The sequence below is a fragment of the Glycine soja genome, chromosome 11, assembly GCF_004193775.1.
Source record: "Glycine soja cultivar W05 chromosome 11, ASM419377v2, whole genome shotgun sequence".
Taxonomy (NCBI): domain Eukaryota; kingdom Viridiplantae; phylum Streptophyta; class Magnoliopsida; order Fabales; family Fabaceae; genus Glycine; species Glycine soja.
The window spans coordinates 6,354,345-6,378,921 of NC_041012.1; the positions used below are offsets into that span (position 1 = coordinate 6,354,345).

The following is a 24,577-nucleotide window of genomic DNA, read 5'->3' on the forward strand; positions in this document are numbered from 1 at the left end:
TTGATGTTTCAATACGTTAAATTATTACATTAATCATACAACAAAATGCATAATATCTTATCACAAAAAAAATTGCCTTTCTTATATGTCATGAAAATGACCAATAATTACTAATTTTTCAACAATTTTCTTTTATGTACGCTAACAAATATTCAATAAAAAATCATCTTTCATCTTATTACAAAGTGTAGTCTTTTTACTTATTAAATATAAAATATGAAAATTAAAAATATCTTTATTTCATGCTATGTGATGTCTTTCAGCTTTTGCTGATCTTGTCAATGTCAAAGTTCATTACTACAATAACTATTATTATGCATCTTAATTATAAAGTTATAATAATCTTTAATCAATCTAATAACACTTGTTTATATGAGATTTGAAGAACAAAGAACCCTTTCAATTGAGAGAAAATATAATTTAACCATTTGATATATTAACAAAGCCAAAAAAATTGATTATATAATAATTAAAATTTAATGAAATATAATATTTAGATAAAATTATTATTAATTTTATAATTTTAAAAAGTTAGACGATAAAAATTGATTACTAAAAACTAAATTTAACAATTAGATATTAACTTAGCAAAAATTTTAAAAATTATTATATAATAACTAAATTTTAATAAAATTTAGTATTGAGATATAATTTCTCAAAAAAAAAATTACCTGATAAAAACTAATTGCATAACAATTTAAATTAAAAAATATAATATTCAGTTTCAAATAAAAAAATGTTGAAGCAAAACATCTTTATAAAAGTCATGATATTAACCTGAAGTCATAGAGATCATCGAAATGAGTTATGGCTCTCCCAACGACTAAGAAATTAAACTCCAATCACATATTTAAGAAACTCAATTATCTATCAATTGTATTGGATCTTATTAATTTTTCAATTCAGATTTATTTACCTAATAAAAATCATATTTAAATAATATAAAATGAGAAAAAAAGTCATGGAACCAACCCGTCCTCTTAACCTTGGTCCGCAAGTATATATATATATATATTTGTATATTAGCATGCAAGTTTCACAACACATTTGCTAATGTATATATTTTATTTTAATACAAGTGTGTGTTAACAAGTTATACCATTATGTAATTTAAAACAATATCTAGTTATATAACTTTGTTAATTAATGCACTCATACTATAAGTGCCTATCCATTAACACCCCTATGTTATCATCCATATTATAACTTTTTTATTGCAAAACTAATTACCAAAATATATATTTTCCAAGCCAAATTATTTATCTCCATGGGTTTTGTCATTTAGGATATAAGACACATCACTCTTATATATTCCATTAATTAGGTATTTAGCATTGATTTGAGTGACACTAAATACATGTGAGAACAAACAAAAAATATAAGATGTTTCACTCAGAATTACGCCTTCTGCATCTTAGGTGATAAAAAAAATCACTCATAACATATAAATAATTTTGTAAAACATCCGGTTTAGAGGAATTAGCTTTGCTGAAATAACCTATTTTGGTAGTGAAAAAGACAGGATCTAGATCATATTATCATGGTTTCATATGTGGTGTAATGGTTCGGGGCATTGTTATTATAAGCTTGGATGTGCTTGGTTCAATTTCTAGAGCTAGCAACAATGCGGGATTTCGAGAGCGTAAGATAGAGAAAATGGAACAGGATGCAGGCATGAACCAAGCTCTAGATTTGTTACTGCCTTACTGGTACAGTGGTACTGCTCTCTTCACAAAAAATTCACCCACTGTGTTCAACAACGATGGAACCAGCAAGGCATAACCAAGCTCTGTAGCCTGTACTCCCTTTGGCTCTTGTTGTTTTTGTTGTATTTAGGTGAAGGAAGGGATAAATAATACATTTACAATATAATAAAGAAAGAAAAGTTCACGTTCCATCGGATACACTCCGATTCTGGTACGCAGTAAGAAAAAAAATACTCAAAATGATCGAATGGCATTCCTTTCCAATATTGTATTCCACGTACTCTTTAATTTTTAATCCAAATAATATACCTTAAATTCATTTTACTCCATCTTTTCATCAATCCAACCATACCCTTAATTAGTTCTTTAACTGTTAAGAGTGTCATGGAAGCTTTATGTTTTTGAACACACAGGGAGTGGTTTCCACATGTTTAACACGCCATTCTTCCAAAAAGAGAGAAAAAGAACCCTAGGGGATAGATAGAAGTACTATACTACAGACACGCACAAAGTTAATGCTACATATAATTGAGCTAGGCAAACTTTTTTATAGATATATGATCATAATGTAAGTGAGTGATGATGCATAAAAAGTCTTTCATTTTAATTAACCAAAAATAAATAAAAAAAATTCATTGGATGAACATCTCTCGCATGGGTGAAGACTCCGATCCTCACGTTCGTGATCCTATATATTTCGGTTTGTAACTATATACATGGTATCTGAAATTTTACTTGACATCTAAATAATATTTCTCTCATCAGATCAACTTTATTTTAAAGTAAAATTGTATTTTGCTATATGATTGAACACAAATTTTAAGTAAAAGGAGTAAGTATCGAATCACTTGTATGAATCTTTTTTAGTATTTTAGTGATCCTATAATGAATATTGTCAAAATCCCATTTTTAGTGATATAACTGATTATTCGATTCATAGTGGTAATCATGTTAGCTGCAAAGCTGGAACCTTGGCTTTAGTAGGGAATGTCTCTGGACGCGTACAAGACCACATACAACTAGTCATATTCATCTTTTTACTATATAATAAAGGGACAAAAGAACATAAGGTATCAAAAAGATCCAAAAGTTTTCATGGTTCATAGTCAACAAGATTTGCTTCAAATACATTATCAAATAAAAGTTGTAGAGGTGTGGAGAATTGGCGGTGGCTAGGCCACTACTTGAGGACAAGACAAGTTCATGTTGTTTAGATCTTATTAATTATTGGTTTGTCGAATATTAGTTTATTGTCCTCAATCATTCTGTGTTTTTGGCAAAGTCAGGTTGAACTGACTTTGTGCTTTTCTTGTCGTTTTTTTTAGGGTGAAGTATGAACCACATATTTGCTCTCTTTTTACATTTTGTTGGGTGCTCCAAGTATTTTCAACCGTAGATATTACTAAAAAAGCATAAACACCTTCTAAAACAAATTTGATAAATTAATATTTATTTAATTTTTTTTATCATTAATAGGTAAGTGCTTTTTATCACTTTAATAATTAGACTTTCAGTATTGAAACACATTATTTAAATTTTTAGGCATTCTGAAAGTGAAACGCCAATAGTCAGTTCATTGTTCATACAAAGCTTGAATTCGATACTTTTTACTGTGGCATGACGAAAAAAGTACGTAACATAATTATTTTTTTATATTTTGGAAATATATTCAATATTTCCTCAAAATATATTTGTTATTTAATAAAACTTTGTGTTAACTCCACTAATAAAAAGAGATTTTGAGACATTCGACAGAATCGGCACAAAATTTTACTAAGAATTTAAAATATTAAAAAATAAAAAAAATATATTTCTTACGTTATTTTTTATGATCAATAAAATCCCCTCATAATTTTTTTATATTATTTCTTATCACTTTTATTATCAAACTTTTTAATGCCATATTCATTCCGATTTGTTCTCACCTCTAATAATTAAAAGATAATCATATAAACTTTCTTCTTATTCTGCGATTGCAATCAAAGTACTAATAGTACACATGATCAAACCTTCTGTTAATCTGCTTCATATGTATGATCTATAACCTAACACTTATGATAATTAAATGTTTTTTAGTAACATTCAATAAATTATGTATTGTCAATTTCCTCTAGTTTGTTAGTTTTAAATCAATCTTATTAATATTTGGTTATATAAATTACATGTGTCTTTTATAAGAGACAATCCTAAACTCTAATATGAACACCAACATTATTTCTTCATATATTTAACAAAGTTATGACTCAAATTTGAGTCCATATCTTACTAACCATACATATTGCCTGTCTTTCTCACACGCGTTTATGAGAAAAGGGGGGAAAAGTCTTGAAGGATCAATCACTTTAACTGTAAAGTTTTGCTATTTCAATTCATCAGCATGTCTTATACTGTGGCAATTTACCCTTTTAATTATACATTGTACATATGGTTGTTCCCACCCAAAGTTAATATTCTTGTTTATGTCCCACTTGGGAAAAATCGCTGTTGGAAAATCAGCTAAAAGGGTAAGCTATGTTGAACCCTATCATACGCATGTTGTAGATCGATCGAGGCTATGCTTGGCTAGGAGATTCGCCACTTGGTTAGAAAATCAACACCCACTTGGTTCGTTATTTAGAATATATAAAAAAAAAAGTATGAAAGATATATAAAATGTAAGACTTAATTTAATGAAAGTTTTTTTTTCCTAAAGATTATACTCCCGTATGGGATGGAATGTTTAATCATCTCATCCCTAATTGACCTAATTAAGACAGTGCTTCGTGATATTTTGGGTTATTTTAATAAACAAAATATTAATAAGTATATTTGAAAATAATTTATTAGTATGAGATTCTTTTTACGGTATCATTAACCATTTAAAATTAATAGTTTAACTAATAGGCTTATAAAGAAACATAATATGTGATATGCTCTTTGACACATGTTATATTCTCTTTAAACTTATTAATCAAATATGTAATCTTGATCGAAGAACGGTTAAAAATAACTCATGCGATAAATTGTTTTGAAAAAAAACTTATGTTAAATATTTTATTTATAAAAATAAACCAAAATAATTGGTTCTTTGCACAAAATGCGCGTTGTCATTTGTCATTAATATCTCTCATCTTTGTGTTGTCAGCAGCCCTGTTGACATGATTTTTCCACTAGCCTTACTTGGTGCTTACCGGTTTCCACTAGACAAAGTTAGTCCTCTTTTCTAGTTGTGACAGACCTATTGCAACTTGCAAGCCCCCCTAATTTGCTAATTGATTTATAATTTTTTTTATCCATCAATATTAATTATTAATTTATCAATTTTTACTAATACAAATCATTTAAACCCATAATTTATCATTTTAATCATTAAATTAATCTTATAATTTGAATTCGTATTCATTTGGTGTTTGCTTTAGCATTTTAGTTTGAAAATTATGTGTTATTCTCCAAATACTACTAAATAGTAGTACATGATATATCAATATTCAACAGATCCCTGCTCCACATAATACTTTGAGTAATTTATTTGATAAATGGTGTTTAATAAATTTATTTTTGAACAAATTTAATTTAATTTGCATACATAAATTTTAATTTGTCATCATCATTTTTGTTAGAGTTACAATATTATTTATTGAAGTTAAAATACAGTAAAAATAAAAGAATTGAATTTGCCATAAATATTACAAAAAAAGTACAAATAATATTAGTGTTATTAAAAGTAAGAGTAGTAATGCAAAAAAGTTATATTTTATTTACTTATATTTATCAGCAAAATGATTAGATGAGAATTTTAATTTATTTTATTTTAAAATATTTAACTAATAGAATCAAAATTTATGTGTCATTCGAGTGTATTGTCAAATTTTAAGTAAAAGTGAGAGGAATGAAAGTGAAAAGCAACGAAAGAAGAAAGCATGTGTTTGTTATGAGTGAACCACGACTGAATTGTGATGATTTGTGATGGATCCTATAGGTACTTGTTTTCATTTCAAATTGAGATGAAACAAGCTGGAAAAAAAACAAAAGTGAGTCTCAATTATTCTAGAATAAGATTGTCATGAGACTTATTGTTTCTTTTAAGTGACTAAATGTGATTTTGATTTTTACAAAGATAATCGATAAGGTTGATTTGATAAGAGATCATTTTAGGACAACTTTATATAAATTAAATATTGATTGATCAAGTTAAACTTGAATCTATCAAAATAACCATTTGAATCGATTTAAGAAAACATAATTCTTTAGTCTTGAGTGGATAAGAATGAAGAATTTTAAAACCAATAAATTAATATAAGTGGGTCAATTTATATAAATAATTAGAAATAATAAAACCCTTTAGATTCGAGTGAATAAATACAAATAATCTTAAAACTAATAAATGGACCTATGATGGGTTAATCTATGAATGATTTGATGAGACAATTTTATACTTTTTTTCATATTAACCAATCAACCTTAGTTCTTATTCTTTTTTCATTGCTTATTTTCTCTTCTCTCTAATAAGCATAATGTTAATTACATTTTTAGAGAGCAAAGTGACTCCTTGATTCTTTTTGCACACAATGAGGCCTACAACCACAAGTGTAGGGACAGGGCGTAAGGCTACCTTAGCTTTTTCATTGATCGGTGGGAATTGTAAAGGTTACTCGGCATGTTGCAGAGGCACATTCTGAACCATTCATAATGCCACATTTATTTCAGGGTGTAGTCGCATTTTTGTCATCTCTCACCTCACCTCCCTTATCTTTCTCCGACTTCTTTAATCCATCTCAAAATGAATAAATACTCATACTATCCATTATTGTAAAATTTGTACAAAAAAAGCTCTTAACTCTTTTCTTAACAATAATAAATAGGAGTATCATAATTTAAATAAACAGATAAATGATTAGTTTAGAAACCTGGTAGGAGGTGCGAAACGCAGCTGCGCAATCCAAAGCACGAGGACCACTCTCTACTCAAACTCCACCATCTGTCATCTACGCCTTCGCCCCTCTCGTGTTTCCCACAACGGTTACTCCTTCTCCCTCTCCTATTTCAACCCATGCCATGGCTTGTCTGAGCCGCTACCACCACCACCACCACCCCCGCGGCGCCACCTGGCTCTCTTCCCCTGACGAAATGCTCCAACACTGCCCCCTCTCCGCCCACCACCGCCGTCTCCGCGATGACGACGCCGAACCTATCTACCTTCCCTCTCTCTCCTCCGCCTACCGCATCTTCCCCGTCTACGCCATGGGCGCCCCCGACCCGACACCAGAACCCGAATTAGACGGACCCGACCCGATTTGGAACGCTGTCAGGGACGAAGCCAAGCTCGAGGCACATCCCTCTTTCTTTCTTTTTTAATTGAGAATTGTTAATTGTTATTACTTTTTTTTTTTTAGGTACAATAGTTACTAAATGTGAACACCTCTTCTAACGGGAATTTGAACCTTGTTCACCACGTTGTAGTAGACTAGGCCCTTCTGTTAGACCCAATTCTCAATTGTTATTACTGATTGATGGTGTTATGTGCAGGCGGAGAAGGAGCCGATTCTGAGTAGCTTCTTGTACGCTAGCATTTTGGCGCATGATTGCTTGGAGCAAGCATTGGCGTTTGTCGCCGCTAATCGTCTCCAAAACCCTACTCTCTTGGCCACTCAGCTTATGGATATCTTCTGCAATGTCATTTTGCATGACAAAGCTATCCAGCGATCCATTCGCCTTGATGTTCAGGTCATTCTTATTTAAGCTTAATTCTGTTCTTACTTTGTCTGATTTCACAATTTTGATCTCAATACTAATTAGGTCATTTTTACTGCAATTTATTTAAGCTTAATTACATTTTTACCTCTTACTAAGCCTACTTGTAAATTATGGCCAATACCGGATATATAAACAGTAATTTCAAATCCTGAGGTTAAGCCTACTCTGTCAACTTTACTTAAAGCAAGAGTTTGGTTTTTTCTAGTGGAAAAGTTGACAGATAAGTCACCCTTACTGTCATTCTACAGAATCGTACACGAGATTTTCACTTCATATGACTCTTTATTCAATATTTTTTTGAAGTCATTGGATTTATTTCCCAGTGAGTTAGACAAAAAGAGAAAAAATACTTGGACAAAAAGAAACAAAGTGACTTGGACAAATCTTTTTTTGTCGATAACTTAAGACCAATCAATCTAATATTGATTAATATGGAATTGGTCTTGAAATTCAGGCAATTGCCAATGATATAACCAGTAAATATGTTCCGTCTCATGTGAATATATTTTATTGTTTAGGAGGAATTACACTTACTTGTTTTTCTCAATATCGTACTTGGTAATTTTGATCCCTTTACTAATTGGACTAAGTTTTCTTTTCTTTCACTTTAAATCATGTCTTTCCATCCTGCTTTCATCACATATTTGACTAAATTAGCAACAATCTGGACATGGTGTAACATTGAATTAATAATGTAATTTTGTTATTCAGTGTCATGTCATGTCCAGTTTTTATTATGAGAAAAATGTTATATATTGACAGGATAAAAAGGATTTCACATTCTTCCGGTCACAATCCACCATAGTTCATATATATTAAGTTTGTTGATCTTTAAAATAATTATTTTAAAGTAATTTTGGATAAAATTATCTGTACATAGACGTTAAATTCTTTTATTATTGTGGTTTAAATATTTTTTTTTAGTTAATTCATTGAAACTATTCAATGTCATGATATGCTCAATTTTTTTGTTAAATATTGAATGGAATCAACATGGATGGACCCAAGTGTAAATGGGCCATTGAGAAACTCAATTAGTACAGTCTTTAATTTTTTACGGTGGTGTCAGGTGTGTGTTCTGATGTTTGATTTTTTACGTTGGTGCCGTTTTCTGAATAGGCATTTAAAGATCGTGACCCTGCTTGTTTGTCGTATTGCTCCGCGCTTTTGTATATGAAGGTAAGTCTCTGTTTCTCTTCCAGTTTTCACTCCTTATACATTGCTGCATTCATAATGCACTATTTCTGTGACTGAGAGTTAATTCACGTAGTTAAACGTTAGAAGATGGGGTTTAATTGATATATCAGTCTCCTCGAAAATCATTATTATGAATGCATACTTTTTTGTGGTAGTAAGGTTTGACTGACTTCAAAAAATGTTTTCTGTTTTTTCTTCATAATTACAAAAATGCCAATTTGTTTTTAATTAATTTCCCGCCTTAATGTGTGTCACTTTTGTTATAGGACTCTTTTTGACGTTTAATGATGCTGTGCTATGTTCCACAGGGTTATCATGCTCTGCAAGTACATCGGGTAGCCCATGCATTATGGCACCAGGGGCGCAAAGTCTTGGCCCTAGCTTTGCAAAGTCGTGTTAGTGAGGTACTGTAGTTTTCTAGTTGGTTAACCTTGATAAGAATAAAAAATATAAGGGAGCTTCATTTTTTTGTTCCTGATAATCCAAGCCCTTATCTTTTACCACACAGGTTTTTGGTGTGGACATTCATCCAGGTATGCCGGTTTCATCTTTGCTTGCAATTGTATAATAAATTAAGAGGTGGACATAAGTTACATGTATGGGATAGTTTTGTTTTAGGAAAGCAAACTGAGATGCAATATATTGTGGCAATAGATTCATGTTGTTCCAGCCGACTTTTTTTTTTTGAATATGGAAAAATAGATTAATAAAGCAAAAGGTATTCTTGAGACTTCAGTCTTCAATTCTTGATGGCACTTAGACAATTGATTTCCTTACTTTTTATTTATAGTAAGACAACTGATAACTTGAGTTTTGTCTTGAAGGATGTTTGCCTCTCTGTTGAAGATATTGAAAGCTCTTTGGTCTTTGATTATTATTGAACTTTATGGTTTTATGGTTTTTTCATATAGCTGCGAAAATTGGGGAGGGGATTTTATTAGATCATGGGACAGGTGTGGTTATTGGTGAAACTGCTATTGTTGGAAACAGAGTTTCACTGATGCATGTGAGTTGTGATTCTTCATTAATTTCTTCTATGATTATTTTTGCTAGTTCTTTTACAAACTTTAATCATCTCAAATAAATTAGCTATTTATTATTTCCTATATGATTTCATTTTAACAAATTGGCTCTTGCATAAGAGAAAAATATTTATGAATTACTACTAATATATATCTTCTCAACAGCTTTGTATTTTTCTACACAATAAACTGACAACAAATTTTTTATGTTCTCATCTCTGTACAACCTTCCACTGATACAACAATCCTTGAGACAGTTTTTGAAAGCTAATTTGATTCTCTCTTTCAAATCTGCTTCTATTTTCTTTATTTCTAAGAGGGGAAAATATTTAAGAAATTGTTTTATAATACTTATTATTAATATTTCGGATTAAAACTATTTTTTAAACAGTGCTATTTTAATACAGACATTCATTATGCTCTTTGCATGATACATTTGATTTTTGACAGGGTGTAACATTAGGAGGCACGGGGAAGGAAATAGGTGATCGCCATCCCAAAGTAGGTGAAGGGGCACTAATTGGAGCTAGTGCAACTATACTTGGAAATATAAAGATTGGTGAAGGTGCCATGATTGCTGCGGGTTCCCTGGTGTTAAAAGATGTCCCTCCTCACTGGTACTAATGAATATATCTTTTACACAATACTTGCAGCTTCTACCTGGATTCCTTTCTGTAATAAAATGTGATGTTTCTTTTATTGTTTTATTTGCTCTGTTATCAAGCATTGCGGCAGGAATACCAGCTAAAGTCATTAGTGGTCTACAGGAGCATGACCCATCTTTAACCATGAAGCATGGTAAGCAACACTTGGAGCATGACTTATCGTTGAGAATTACTTGTTTCTCTTTCTCTTGTTAAAGATAAGGGGCCGAGGCCCCAAAATCTTCCATCTCTTTTGTCCTGTGATTCATTGGACCAGTATATTATGCCTATAACATTCCTATGTTACCTATGAAAATATATTTGAAATTATTTTTTAATTCATTTTATAAGAAATCCACCGATACAGAAACTTCTCTGAAACTTTAGTAGATATTGCATATCCTGCTCTGGTTTCCATGACACTCTTAACTTGTCTTCTATGCTCTAGTCTCTAACCAATGTTACCACAAAATTTCAGTGTACATGCTATCCTTATATCTCGAATTTTGTTCTTGGGATTCTGCAGATGCTACTAAAGATTTTTTCACACATGTAGCTACTAACTTCAGAGATGAAAAGCCCAATGGTTAGCTTTCTTCCTGTCTTTTTTTTTTTTAATCCTGTTTGAATATGAGGAAAAAAAATTCAGTAGGACTAAAGTTTCAATGCTTAAAATGATAAGTCCTCGCCTATACCCTTGGCATACTTGTTACGTTGTTCAAGTTGTTAACTACCAAGCTTTTTTCCCTCCTCTGTCTAAATATCTTAAAATGTTTCAGGAGCGCAGCATCCAGATAGAAATGAAGTGAACATTTGAGAGGTTCGGCAGCGTAGTCTCATTTGGCATGCATTGTCTTCAAAGGAGGCATGATGTTATAATTAATATTAGAATCAGGATCAGTTCCAAACGATAACGTGGATTTCGTATATCAATGGTATTTTATGGTTTACATAATAACAATTTATGCTGCTGAGTGCCTGCGGTTTTTGCACCAGTATAGCAAATTTCTGTAGACAAACTTAGAAGCAGATGCTACTTTATCTAAGCTTCTGCTTTTCAACTTCCCTTTTTGTCCTAGTAAAACAATGTGGGAGGAGGGAGGATATTCGATCTAGTATTTAGCTCTTCAAATATATAGTTAATTTTTCCTTCTGCCGTGTAGTTGAAAATTAATATGTTGAAAATTAATATATTTTTTTATCTGAATTTTCTGGTTCATCATAGAAAGATAGAGTTTTTCAAGACAGAGTTTAGTCGAAAAGTATGAAAAATTTGATTAAGAATTAATTTCGTCAATGATTGAATTTAGACAATATATAAACGATTTCACCTTAATTTGAATACATTAATTACTTTTGTCTTATCAACATTTTATCTATTAATTAATACAAAATATATTTATGTTTAATTTGTATTTTTCTCAGACAAACAAAGAAAAAAAAAACTCCTTTTTCGTGTAATACATGATGCGGCAATGAATTTGAATTATTTATTTTAATTTCAGTTAAAATTAATTTCATAAAAGGAATATAAATTATAAACTAAAATTATTTAAAATTAAGTTTCTAAATGTTTGTCCAAACAAAGGTAAAATAGTATAATTTTGATTGGAAACGACAAGCTTTGCCAGGTTTCCCCAAAATGGATTTTTTTTTTTACCGAAATTATATATCATGCTTTTAAAATTACTAAAGTATTGAAAAAAAAATCCGTGGTGTAAGTCAAATGCTAAAAAATTGAACATGAGGTCTAGTTTAGAAATGACAAATAATTCATAAGAGAAAGACAGAGTTTAGTCGAAAAGTATAAAAAATTTGACAAAGAATTATTTTCGTTAATGATTAAATTCAGATAATATATAAATGATTCCATCTCAACTTCAATACATTAATTACTTACGTTTTATTAATATTTTATCTATTAATTAATACAATATATTTATGTTTAATTTGTATTTTTCTCCGACAAACAAAGAAAGAAAACTCCTTTTTCGTGTAGTATATGATGCAGCAATGAATTTGAATTATTTATTTTAATTTCAGTTAAAATTAATTTCATAAAAGAAATATAAATTAAATTTATAAACTAAAATTAAGTTTCTAAATGTTTGTCCAAACAAAGGTAAAATAGTACAATTTTGATTGGAGACGACAAGCTTTGCCAGGTTTCCCCAAAATGGATTTTTTTTTTACCAAAATTATATATCATGCTTTTAAATTTACTAAAGTAGTATATATATATATATATATATATATATATATATATATATATATATATATATATATATATATATATATATATATATATATTGAAAAAAAACATCCGTGGTGTAAGTAAAATGCTAAAAAATTGATCATGAGGTCTAGTTTAGGAATGACAAATAACCCTTTACTCGCTAGCATCATCCCAACCCACTCACTTTTGACAAAGAATATATGGAATAAAAGTATTACTTGAATTTATAAAATGAAAATGAGAATGAATATCAAACTATAGTTGTATTCATACTGTCATCATTATATTTTTTTAATAATTTTTTTGTCACAATATACAGAGATTCACGCACACAAAAGTAATTGGGTTTTTTTTCTAAATAATTTGGTGTAGGTAGCTAAAATACCTACTATATATATATATATATATATATATATATATATATATATATTAAATATTTTATTGTTATAATTTAAAAAATATAAAATAATTAGTTTACCCGTAAGTATCTTCGAATTAGATAAAATTTGACGGAAATGGAGATGAATATTAAAATTTTAATCCTACCTCTTTTATATTTGAATTCTATCCATTTTCACCTTTGTGTAGATGACAATCAGGAGAGCCAAACTCATCCTCAACCCATCTAGTTCAATTGGTTCATCAAATATATAAGGGTTATTGTAAATTTGAGTTCGATTAATGTAAATAAAAAAATGCTACAAAGTTTACCAATAACAAAAAATGACAATTTTTTGTTAAAATAAAAGTTGCCTTCCAGAAGACTATTAAAAAAATTAACTTAGATCATATAGATTAGAAAGGTAAAAATTAATATCATTTTAGTAATTTAAAAAGTAAAATATAACATTTTGATAAAAACTTGTTTAATTACACTTTTGATTTCTCAAATATAAAGAATAATCTATTTTGAATATTTATTTAGTATTTTCTATTTTTAGGGATTATCACGACAATACCTCATAAATTCAAAGACGAAATAAGAATTTATTCATTTATTTTACAATAGCAAAAAAATTATATTATCAAAAAGTATTTTATTTTTGTCATTCAATAGCATAGGTGTTAAGGAAGAGCTACCGCAACTTTTTAGTAAAATTTTAGTCTCTCACAAACCTTTGTGTTATAGGGATGAAAATAGGTTAAATTATTTAAATAGAATTGATCCGTTTTAAAAATTTGAGAACAAAGTTTGACCTATTATTTATCAATTCTCATATTTTTATTTTAAGCTATTTAAAAATTTGACCAAACTTGTACATATATTTAAACGTATCTTTACAGTCGAAAGTGATAAAACTAATTTCAACATGTAGAGATGACTGAGTTTTATCTTTTTTTCAATAAAATATTTTTTATACATACTACTAGAGAATCAAATCTCTGTCATTTTCACTATTTAACGTTCTTTTTCCAAATATGTTTGATTTTCTCTTTAAATTTTTTCAGAAAAGTTGGAGCACGATTACTGAAATACCATCGTCAAATCAAAATATTACATCAGTAGTTCTGGATCCAAATCCTCTTTCGTAGTTCGTATTAGACAGTGTCTGGCACATTCGGAAACGGCAGCGTTTTCTACTCTCCTTCCGTGCACGCTGGCGTGAGATCCATTCTGCCACCGGCGATCTCACCTCCACCGGCGCTTCCCGCATTTAAATTGATTAACCGCCGTTTATTTGCTGAAATCTCTTCCACTTTCATTCTGCAGAACTGGTTCCCCACAATCAGGTACTTCCAATTATGGAACCATTGTTCTTGAATGTTTCTACCTATTCAATGATGCTACTGGGTTCGCGTTGAATTCAAATTCCATTAAATGTATCACAATGTTTTTGAGGAATAGAATCAAATGCCACCAAAATTGAGCTCTGTTTTGGATTCTCCCTAGCTGATTAAGTAACCTGTTTATTGCTTCTCGTGAAAAATCATTAGATTGATTCGGTTTTATGGATTCTCATGTGTGTAGCATTTTGAAGTTGAATTGAAAAATTTTAATGCTCGATTTGCCTTTGGAGTTGTTTGTGATTGATGTTTTTTACAAAAATATGTGTTGATGTTATCCACTTTAACATTTTAATCTTTAAGTTAAGATGCTAAGTAGCTTTATCGTAAATCAATGCCTGCTTGAAAATTTCTCTCTGTATCTCATATAACATAGTGGGCTCATGGCTATTGACTGTCCAATTGCAGCTTATGCTGGTAAGATTTGTGTTGCAAGAGGTTGATTGCATCAGGTGAAGGGGATACTGGTGGAATGATGGATACTCACGCAGAAGATTCTGCTAGACCTGAGGAGAATTTGCCTGATGTGACTCATCATAATGAAGATGGAAGCAACAGAAATCTTATATTGGAAAATGGTTTGTCTGATAGCGATCAAGGTCCTGCTGATACTCACGATCAGCTTTTACAAATGGTTATGGACCTCAGGTTTCAGAATGACTTCTTGAAGTCCCAGTTTGAGGGATTTAAAAATGTAGACAGTGTACCTAGTGACTCTAGTATACAGAAAGGAGTTGGTGGCTCTGAAGATGGGGAATCTGATATTGTGAAAGAATTAAAGGAAAAGATACAATTGTTAAATAAAGAATTTCTGGAAGAAAAACAAACAAGAATTGCATCAGAAGAGGCCTTGAAGCATCTTCAAACGGCTTACTCGGAGGCAGAAGCAAAGGCCCAAGAGCTCTCTGAAAAGCTTGCAGAAGGTTTGATTATGATTCTGTTGCCTATATGAAACAGTGAAAGTGATTCATCAATCATAAATGAACAAATTTGAGTTACATTAAATATTACCATTTGTATTATTACTTATTTACTTGTTTGGAAGCCAGCTCATCTCTAAAACCAATTCCTTCATCTACAGGTTGGATTATTTTTCCTCTTGGAGTTTAAGAATGATATAAATATAAACAGTATATTTAGTGGCTCCTGAAATCATACAGGCAAAAGATAATTAATATTGGTCTAAATGGCTTTATCTTCCTTAGAATGAATGCATTGGATTACTTTTTTGTGTGTAGCTCGAACGAAGTTAGACCAAGAAGTAAAAGAGCGTGAAGAGAAGTACTCTGAACTTGACTCCAAGTTTAATAGGCTTCACAAACGAGCAAAACAGCGCATTCAAGAAGTTCAAAAGGTGAATTTTTGCTATATCCTTTTCTTCTTTTTATTCTTTTATGCTGTTAAAGTCTCTCTGCCCCCCCGAAAAAAAAAAAAATTGTCCAGTGTAGCCACATTAGTAGTTTGTGTTATTCCTATCTCTTAGTGCTTCAACCCATTGAAACAATTTACTCTCTAGAGGCTCTTCACTGGATTATTTTATATGTTTTTATGTTGACATGAGTCTAATTTTTTGTTTGAGAAATTTCATTTGTAGGAAAAAGATGATCTTGAGGCCCGCTTCTCTGAGGTAAATGAAATTGCAGAGCGAGCATCATCCCAACAGTCAGCATTGCAACAAGAATTAGAGCGCACTAGGAAGCAAGCAAATGAGGCATTGAAAGCCATGGATAGTGATAGACAACAACTAAGAAGTGCAAACAACAAGTAAGCCCACTAATTTACTTTTCATCATGATGATTGATGGGTACATCCATTAATTGGAAGCTTGTGTATCTGTAGTTGTATGTCAGGAGAAGCTATGTTATCAATTATCTTGTATTGTAGGACTGATATGTATAATATTAATTTGTGATTGCAACGATCAAATCACAACAGCTTATACCACCCTTTATTTCTCCCCTTTCTTCTTTATCCATGCATGACTAGTTTACTTTTTATTTTAAATTTTAATTAAGAAATATGGAGAAACACATCTGCATGCATGGGAGGTAGTGCTTTTTGTCTTCTTATAGGTTGGCTTCAGTGTGCCTTATTGATTAGTTATTCACTAGGAATGTTTGTTATACATATACTATAATACTCCCTCTGGTCTCGAATATACACAAAAAAAAACCTGTCTTGGTCTCAAATATAAGCAAATTTTAACTAACTTTACCTAATTTAACAAGACCATTCCTAAAATACCCTTCATTTAATTGGGGCTTTGTTTTCAACCACACTATTTTATTCTTGACATCAAGTTCCAAGGAAGGGTAATTTAGGAAAAAAGGTTTATCTTTTAAATGAAATTGGTACAATTAAATGATTCTAACCAACTTTCTTAATAAGCGTAATTTAGTTTTTTTTTTGGCTTATATTCAAGACTGGAGGGAGTAGGTCATAACTATGGTAGCTGGCTGAGATTAGCCACTACTGTAGCCTATGTATATACTATAACCCCCGTTTGTTACTATTGATGTAAAAATCTATGTTTCCCAGTCTTCGAGATACCATTGAAGATTTAAGGCGTTCATTGCAACCTAAAGAGAATGCTATTGAGGCATTGCAACAGTCAATTGCAGAAAAGGAACAGGTACAAATGATTTGTTCATTTTTATTGTTGAAGTGTTTATTTGATTTGGATCTCTTATATGTTTATTTAATGTTTTTTCTTGCTGATGTCTAATTATAACTTTGCCTGGTGCAGATATTTGCATATACAACTTAACTACATACTCTATTTATGGCTGTAAACTAAATAATTGATGCTTTGCATTTGACTAGTTAATACATAGCAAAGTAGATTTTATACCCAACTTGTTTCTCAAACGCAGATTTACATTTAGGCCAAAATATATTAATATGTCTACTCCATTCCTTTAAATGGTGTTCTGCACTGAGTCCATTGGAATCCTCTAATGTGACAAGACAACATTTTAGAAATGAAATCTTTCTTTGTCAGACTTTAAGTGTTTGCTTTATGTGTTTTTGTCCTCTCTGATTCAAAACACCTTTTATTACTTCTCAGATATTTTAATGACTTTTTATGATATTTTAAAGGCCTATTGTTGTAACTTTTGTCTGCAGTAATATCTGTGTCATGAAACTTGTGTATTTCTGTTATTTGGAAGCACATCATTTAAAAGTTGTTATATATAACTATGTCCCTTGAACAAAATTTATAACTCAGATGTTGGAAGATATGAGAGGGTTGCTTCAGGCTGCTGAAGAAAAAAGGCAAGCTGCTCTAGCTGAGCTCTCAGCTAAACATCAAAAGGTACATGTGCTCTAGCATTTTTGGTTGACTTTTTCATAGTTTATCTTTTAGGAGGACACTATATCCTTGCTTATTTAATCCCTCTTCAAATTTCTTTTATTGAAATTGAATAAAAGGTTATGTTCTATAATCTGTACTGTGTATTTAGAATCTACTTGTGCTTTGGCTTCAACTCAATGTTTGTTTCTGCAGAATATCGAGAGTTTGGAGGCTCAAATTAATGATGCATTGTCCGACAGAAGTAAGGCAACTGAATCCATTTCTTCACTGCAGGTGAGTTCAATGATCGTGGGCTTTTTCCATACTTGATGTGGTTCAAGACGGGGGGAAAAGATGCTGCTGAGTTGGAAATTGTGTTCCATTAGGTTGTTAAAGGGGCATTGATAACCAGATCTTAATGATTATTATATATGGCTGTCTTTTTTAGTTTATGGTTAGCTCTTTTAGTGAGCAGCTCCACTTTTAAATAGAGGTCTGCCATGGCTAAGGTAACCAGACTATTTATAAATAGATTTGGGATCAGAAACCACCAACCAATCCAATGTTGAAAAGGTTCAGGCTTTACTTTCAAACTGTTATTTGGCCTTGAATTAATCTAATTGGAGACATTTGAGGATGAACTGCATCAGGTGATGAGTTTCTTATTCTTAGACATTTCATATAAATTTGTATTTTTGTGTACTGTGCAGCATGTTTTTGTCTTGAATAGTTGACTTAAATTTAAATTGAACATTTCATATAAAATTGTATGTGCATGTGTAGCACATATATAACTTAAATTTAATTATTTAAATTCTCTCTGAATATTAAGTTTGCAGTCAACGGACTAATTTTATGGGTAATAATTGAATGAACTGTTATAGAAGAATAAAAGTTTTTTTCAGGATATGTCAGACGTTTCCACTTTCCAGTCAGTTCATATATAATATAAGTAAATGTGGTCCTGAAATTGTCTGAAGTTTCCTGATGATGACCTGACCTTGCTTAATCCACTAATGCCTCCAGGTTCTAGTTGCAGAAAAAGAATCCAGAATTGCAGAGATGGAAGCAGCATCAACAGGAGAAGCCGCACGACTCAGAGCAGCTGTGGAAAGTGTGAAAGGGGAGCTTTCTCACATAAAAGAGGAGCATGTATGGTCCTGACTTCAGAATGTGTAAATTAGTGTTCCACTATGTGTTGGGTTTCTCTTCCTTTCTCCCTTTTCCTTAACCAAGAATGTTTGTTGTGATATTATGCGTACATCTGACCGTTCAACCGTTCAGAAAATCAGTTCAGTAATGCATAAATTCAATTTTAAAATCAATATAAAATAAAACAGGTAGAAAGTACATGATATGTGACTTGTTTTAGACAATGACACTATCTTGTTATGTGTAACGTCTTGTTAGGCAACTATTATGTCTGTGTCCCAAATCCCAATAGACAATTTGAATCTGCTCAATAACTGACTACAGAACTATTTGGGAATTTTTGTCACTTATTCTACTAATCAATTTTCGTGTCTTGTAAATGTGGAAGCATCTCGAATTGCAAATGATCCTGTTTATGCAAATTTAAATGATGCATTGACTTCTGCATTACATTTGTTGACATGGAAGAATGATTTCCTTAATAATTATTTGGGTTGAGTTTTCCCCTAAAATTATGCTTGTACAATCAAGAATGAAGTTGCCTATAATGCATTGGCTTCTCTGTAGTTAACAGAAACACTTGTTTTACATGTTGAAATCACTTAATAAAATTCCTCTATTATTTATCTTGCTGAGAATGGTTTTCAATTTTTTCATATGTTAATTTAATGTAATAATTGTCATCAATATTCTTTCCCTTTATACATGGAAGAAAATTGTGGTTTTAGCCCTTTGGGTGTCTTTTGCTGGAATTGGTTTTGGCATAGGCAACGAGGATATGAGTATTTAAAGAGAATTTGGAATGTATAGAAATTTTGAGATCTTATTGTTACTGAACTTAATACTGGATTGTTTTGTTATATGGTTACTTTAATCTTGAGCTGTGGTGTGTTTAGGAAAACGAAAGGGAAAGCTGGGAGACTGCAACTCAGGCACTTAAAGCAAAACTTGAAATTGCAGAGAGCAACTGCATACGTGCAGAAGTTGAAGTAGCAAAAATAAGAAGTACATATTAATCCTTTTGTAAGCTTTCTCATATTCATTTTAATATGCATATTTATGCTTTTGACAATGCTCAGGTCAGCTGGAATCAGAGGTATCCACACAAACAAGAATCCTCAATATGAGAGATGCTGAATTGTTGGCTGCCAAAGAAGAGGTTCTAATCAAACTTCCGTTACTAAATAGCTTGTAGAAAATTAAACTAATTAAATTGTGTTGATCTATAGCTTGTTCTCGTAGCTTAAAGAGTGCCAAACAGTTCTTGTGGAGCATCAGCATATTTTATTTAAATTAGAAAGTATGCTGTGTGATAATGTAATATCATATAGAATCCCTGTTCTAGGAGAGGACCCTGTTTCTGAGCTGTATCTGTTATTGTAATAGTAACTTGATACAGTTTAAAGTTTTTGTTGGTATGCTTTGACATAGTATAGGCACTACTAGGTTGACAAGATGGTTAGTACTTTAAAGAATCTGATATTTTTATCTCTTTATATTTCATAACAATACAGCCTATAATTAAAAAGTGTTTATGGAAATATAGCTTGTATTCAATCCCACATCCTTGAATGGTTGTTGATTAGTCTCTTGGCAACAAAACATTCAAAGACTAGACACATCATTTACAACACTACATGTCTGCTGTTTGACATTGGTTGTTGTACCACTGCAGATCAGCTCTCTTGAGAAGGAATTTTCTTCATACAAAGTTCGTGCACATGCACTTCTTCAAAAGAAGGATGCTGAACTGGCTGCTGCTAAAGATTCTGAACAACTCAAAGATCTAGAGGAAACTCTGAAAGTACATTTTATCAGTTTTTTGTAGAAGATGTTGTTTGAGTAGTGTATATAAATTAATCACCAATCGCATTCTTAATTTTCTTCAGGAGGTGGAAAATGAAGTATTATCAATAACAGAAGAAAGGGATAGAGTTCTTCAAGATCTTCAATCTGCTATGGCTAATCATGAGAAAGAGCTTGCAGAAAGGTGTCATATTTATTGACAAATCTATATGGGCTTGTCTGCCTGATTTTGAATACTAGATAATTATGAACATATGGAAGGAAAGATGAATCACAAGTAACTGATTTTGTGTTATGTTTGGGTAAAAAATTGGATACACTACAGTAATTGCATTTCTTGCTTTTGAGTGTGGAGCAGTCACAGCCTCTCATTCTATTAATTTCAGAGACACAGCCCTTGAAAATGTCAAGCAACAGATAAGGAGCTTAGAAATAAAGCTTGACTCAGCTAATGCTAAACACCTAAAAGAGAAAGAGGAATGGGGACTAAGTCTTCAAAATGTACAAGAAACATGGAGAAGTAATGCACTCTGCTACTTGGTTAAATAATTGCTTATATCTTATACTTCTTTGATTCTCCTATCTGTCTGAATTTGGTATAGATTTTAACTTCAATCAAACTTTGCAGTCAGATGCGAGGCAATGAAGGCTGAAAATGAAGCAACTGCTACAAAAGATATGCAAAAGGAATTGGAAGAGCTCAAACAGCGATGTAAAAAACTGAAGGTATTCTTCAAATCCTTAAACCTGTGCTTGGACTCCCTATTCCCCCCCACCCACCCACCTCAAATAGTGTTTTTCCCCGTCTCTTCTTGTGCTAATTGAATCTATAACTTCTAGGAAGAGCATGCTTCATTTCATGATCTTGCGGATAGAATGATTGAGGAGAAAGACTATGAAATATCCAGACTTTTAGATGAAAATAAGAATCTTCGTCAGTCTCTTCAATCAAGACCATCAGTATGTTTTTATCTGCTTTTTCAATATCACGAGAGTTAAGAGATTGGTCATATACTTATCATTTCCTTGGTCTGGCATATTTATCTGCTGGTTTCACAATGCTGTCAGGTCGATCAGAATGATAATTATACAACAGGTATTCATTTATTTATAGTATGACAGTTAGTTGTTCCACTTGTAAAGTTTCTTTTTAGTATCTCTTATCATATTGTTGCTAAATGCTTTCACAAGTAAAACATTTAGAGGTGGTAAGTGACATTTCTTTCTTCAACTGTTATGTAAAGCCTTGCATAAATTGGATGCAACAAATTTAAGCCCCTCCGAAGCAGAGCAGCAAATTCTGGTATAGCACTTTTTCATTTTCAATTTTCAGTTTAAATCATTTATCTCTGTATGTATTGTAGACATTTTTTTTTTCCTATTTTGAAAGTAGTGCATAGCAATACAATCAAGTTGTACAACTGTTTTAGTTGTGTCATCTCGATCTCACCATCTCGTTTTTTTTGGGAGGGGGGGGGGGGATGCTGTGGAAGTTGAGAGATTTTTTATTCAAAATATACAAAACTATTTCTTTCAGACTCCTGCATCTATTTAGTATCTTTTTGAGATTCCACCATTTATTTTATTTTTTATATTTTGTCATAATTTCAGATTTTGGCTAGACAACAAGCCCAAAGAGAGGAAGAGCTAGCACAGTCACAGCGCCATATTTTAGCTCTTCAAGTATGTCTTATATTTTTAGAATCTCTCTTATATACCCCATCAGGCCATCTCCCTTTCTTTTGTAATACTACATGATATAATCTAATATAATGTTGCTATTTTAGGAAGAAATTGAGGAGCTTGAACGTGAGAATCGTCTCCACAGCCAACAGGTACATACGTGTTAAAATTTTGTAATTGTATTTCTATCTGATAAAAAATGTCACAAGTGACTCACTCTGCAAGGTCAATGATTGTTTATTTAATTGCAGGACTAATTTTCTAGGTTTATTTAAAACTGAAATTTCTAATATGATTTTACGTTTGTATATAGATTCCCTTGACACAAAGGAAAAAGTTAAGACTTTTATTGTTGTTGTTGTTGTGTTTTTTTTTTTTTTTTGGCAAACCTAGGCTTATGAATTTCAAATATTCTAACTGTAGGAGGCAATGTTAAAGGATGAGCTTCGCAATATGGAAAGATCAAAGAAAAGGGAAGGTGTTGATATGACATATTTGAAAAATGTTATCTTAAAGCTGCTTGAGACTGGTATGAATTTTGAAAACAAAATGAAGAGGTTCTCTTTTGTTTATCTCCTTACATTTATTAGCTAGATTGAGAAGCTAGTTAATGTAAATATTTTCTTTGACCAGGTGAAGTTGAGGTATTGCTACCAGTTATTGGAATGCTGCTTCAGTTTAGTCCAGAAGAGGTAATTTTGTCATCTTCTACTTTGCATCCTCAAGACTTTATGGGGGAGGAATGAACTTGTGCAAAGTAAAGAGGTGCACTCTATACAATGCTATTACATCTCAAAAATTAAAATTAAGGGTTTTCATTAGAAATCACTTTGAAGTAATTTTGACTTCCAATAAAAGATTTGGCTAAGACTGAATATGCTCCACTGAGAGGCTCATCCATGAGTACAACTCTGAAGCAACCTTTGAAATTTTAAACATATTCTTCTTTTAAGAAAATTTCAAATATATGTTCAAGCATTTAATTAGATGGTCACTAAAGTAATTGCTCAAATCAGGATGTTTCATGCTCAAAAAGTTTTCGTGCTATGTAATTCTTTTGTTTCCCCATAATTTCCCTGATATAATCTTAAAAGGACATCTCTTAGAAAAGTCAAAAGCTATTTCCTAATTGTTTGTATGATACAGAAAATTCTTTTAGTGGCTAACAGAATATAAGTAAATTATTTTTAAACCAAAATGTTCTGTTTTTTTATGACTGAAAAGGAAATAATTCTCTGCAATTTAATCGTGAGTGCAGATACAGAAGTGTCAACAGGCATATCACAACTCAACAGATGTTCCACCAAATCCTGCAAGCGATACTTCAGGATCTGGCCTATCGCTTTTCTCAAGATTCACATTTTCTTAGTGGCATAAATGGGAGTGCTGGCGAATTTTGTTGTTTCTGTTAGAATGTCTGCTTCTGCCATCCAGCTCAAGGAGTATGTTTATTTAGTCACTGTTACTGAGAAAGCAGGTTTGTATCTGTAAATTAAAAAGGGGGGAGGGCGGGGGTGGGTCTTGGTTACAACAGTTATTGTTCCATGCAAGCGTTTGTAAGCTGACGAGCTGTAAAGAAACATCAAGGGTAATATACAACAAATATCACCACAGGGAGGGAGAATTCACGGGATATTCTGCCTGTATTTAGCCAACGATATAGTTCATTTTTTACCATTGAATATGTCGAGTCACAAAATATTGCTGGAAAATTGTATCACATCTTTATATGATTTTTCAATTTGCAATGCCAAAGGAATAAGAAGTGTCCTTTTGAGTTCATGCTTGCTAATAATCATAAGGCATTTTTGGTATCACTGAGTTTTCATGAAGATTCGCTTTTGCACTGAGTTTAAGAGTTTTCATAAAACTGTCAGAGACTAAAGCTGAATTTAGTTATAATTAAATGAAATTATACAAAGTATATAAGCATTGACTCAGGTAAAACTGTGTCACACACAAACTGAATGCTACCTGACAATAAGGACAAAAATGCTCAATCAAATAAAGGTATTTGTTTGTCCTTGGACATATCCCTGTGTGCAGGATTCGAATCCTCTGTTTTACAAAAATTCACAACCTTATGACCCAAATAAATAAAGGATTGAGTGGCCTCTTCAGAAAGAAAAGAAGAGGCATTTGCAACTAAAATGGGATCTCAGGGAGTTGAAGACGTGGAAAAGCTTACAAAGGAAAGGGAATTCAAACACTAGAGCGTAAATCTAGATTCTCATATTGTGACGACCTTTTGCCCATAAATTTTGTTCATCAATGACTTTACTGTATTTGATTTCATTGTGAATTCTATTTCTCCTATA

At 31.6% G+C, this 24,577-nt stretch overlaps 2 protein-coding genes across 3 annotated transcripts; both read left to right on the forward strand.

Annotated features, from left to right (window-relative positions):
* Positions 1–6,438: 6,438 nt before the first annotated feature.
* Positions 6,439–11,456, forward strand: LOC114373705 (serine acetyltransferase 2-like). 2 transcript variants are annotated; one of them, XM_028331222.1, is made up of 10 exons: positions 6,439–7,013; positions 7,212–7,409; positions 8,559–8,618; positions 8,945–9,040; positions 9,145–9,169; positions 9,548–9,642; positions 10,109–10,275; positions 10,383–10,456; positions 10,781–10,888; positions 11,082–11,456. In XM_028331222.1, exons 1-10 carry the CDS (start codon positions 6,741–6,743, stop codon positions 11,117–11,119), a joined length of 1,134 nt encoding a protein of 377 aa, XP_028187023.1. In that variant the 5' UTR covers positions 6,439–6,740; the 3' UTR covers positions 11,120–11,456. The 2 variants fall into 2 exon arrangements, with proteins under 2 accessions (XP_028187023.1, XP_028187024.1); XM_028331223.1 differs by having other exon boundaries at positions 6,448–7,013; positions 10,829–10,888.
* Positions 11,457–13,985: 2,529 nt separating this feature from the next.
* LOC114373704 (protein GRIP-like) lies at positions 13,986–24,054 on the forward strand. The gene is made up of 22 exons (XM_028331221.1): positions 13,986–14,269; positions 14,732–15,246; positions 15,562–15,677; positions 15,918–16,087; positions 16,862–16,955; positions 17,553–17,639; positions 17,832–17,912; positions 18,645–18,770; positions 19,667–19,775; positions 19,850–19,929; positions 20,446–20,574; positions 20,660–20,760; positions 20,963–21,096; positions 21,205–21,302; positions 21,417–21,536; positions 21,645–21,672; positions 21,821–21,879; positions 22,188–22,259; positions 22,364–22,411; positions 22,683–22,788; positions 22,893–22,951; positions 23,518–24,054. Exons 2-22 carry the CDS (start codon positions 14,796–14,798, stop codon positions 23,626–23,628), a joined length of 2,379 nt encoding a protein of 792 aa, XP_028187022.1. The 5' UTR covers positions 13,986–14,269; positions 14,732–14,795; the 3' UTR covers positions 23,629–24,054.
* Positions 24,055–24,577: the final 523 nt, after the last annotated feature.

Coding starts and splice junctions, on each gene's coding strand:
- LOC114373705 (XM_028331222.1), top strand. CDS start 6,741: ATGGCTTGTCTGAGCCGCTACCACCACCACCACCACCCCCGCGGCGCC. Junction 8,619..8,944: donor CCGCGCTTTTGTATATGAAG/GTAAGTCTCTGT, acceptor TATGTTCCACAG/GGTTATCATGCTCTGCAAGT. Junction 10,457..10,780: donor ATCTTTAACCATGAAGCATG/GTAAGCAACACT, acceptor ACAAAATTTCAG/TGTACATGCTATCCTTATAT.
- LOC114373704 (XM_028331221.1), top strand. CDS start 14,796: ATGATGGATACTCACGCAGAAGATTCTGCTAGACCTGAGGAGAATTTG. Junction 15,247..15,561: donor CTCTGAAAAGCTTGCAGAAG/GTTTGATTATGA, acceptor TTTTGTGTGTAG/CTCGAACGAAGTTAGACCAA. Junction 20,761..20,962: donor GAGAAAGAGCTTGCAGAAAG/GTGTCATATTTA, acceptor TATTAATTTCAG/AGACACAGCCCTTGAAAATG.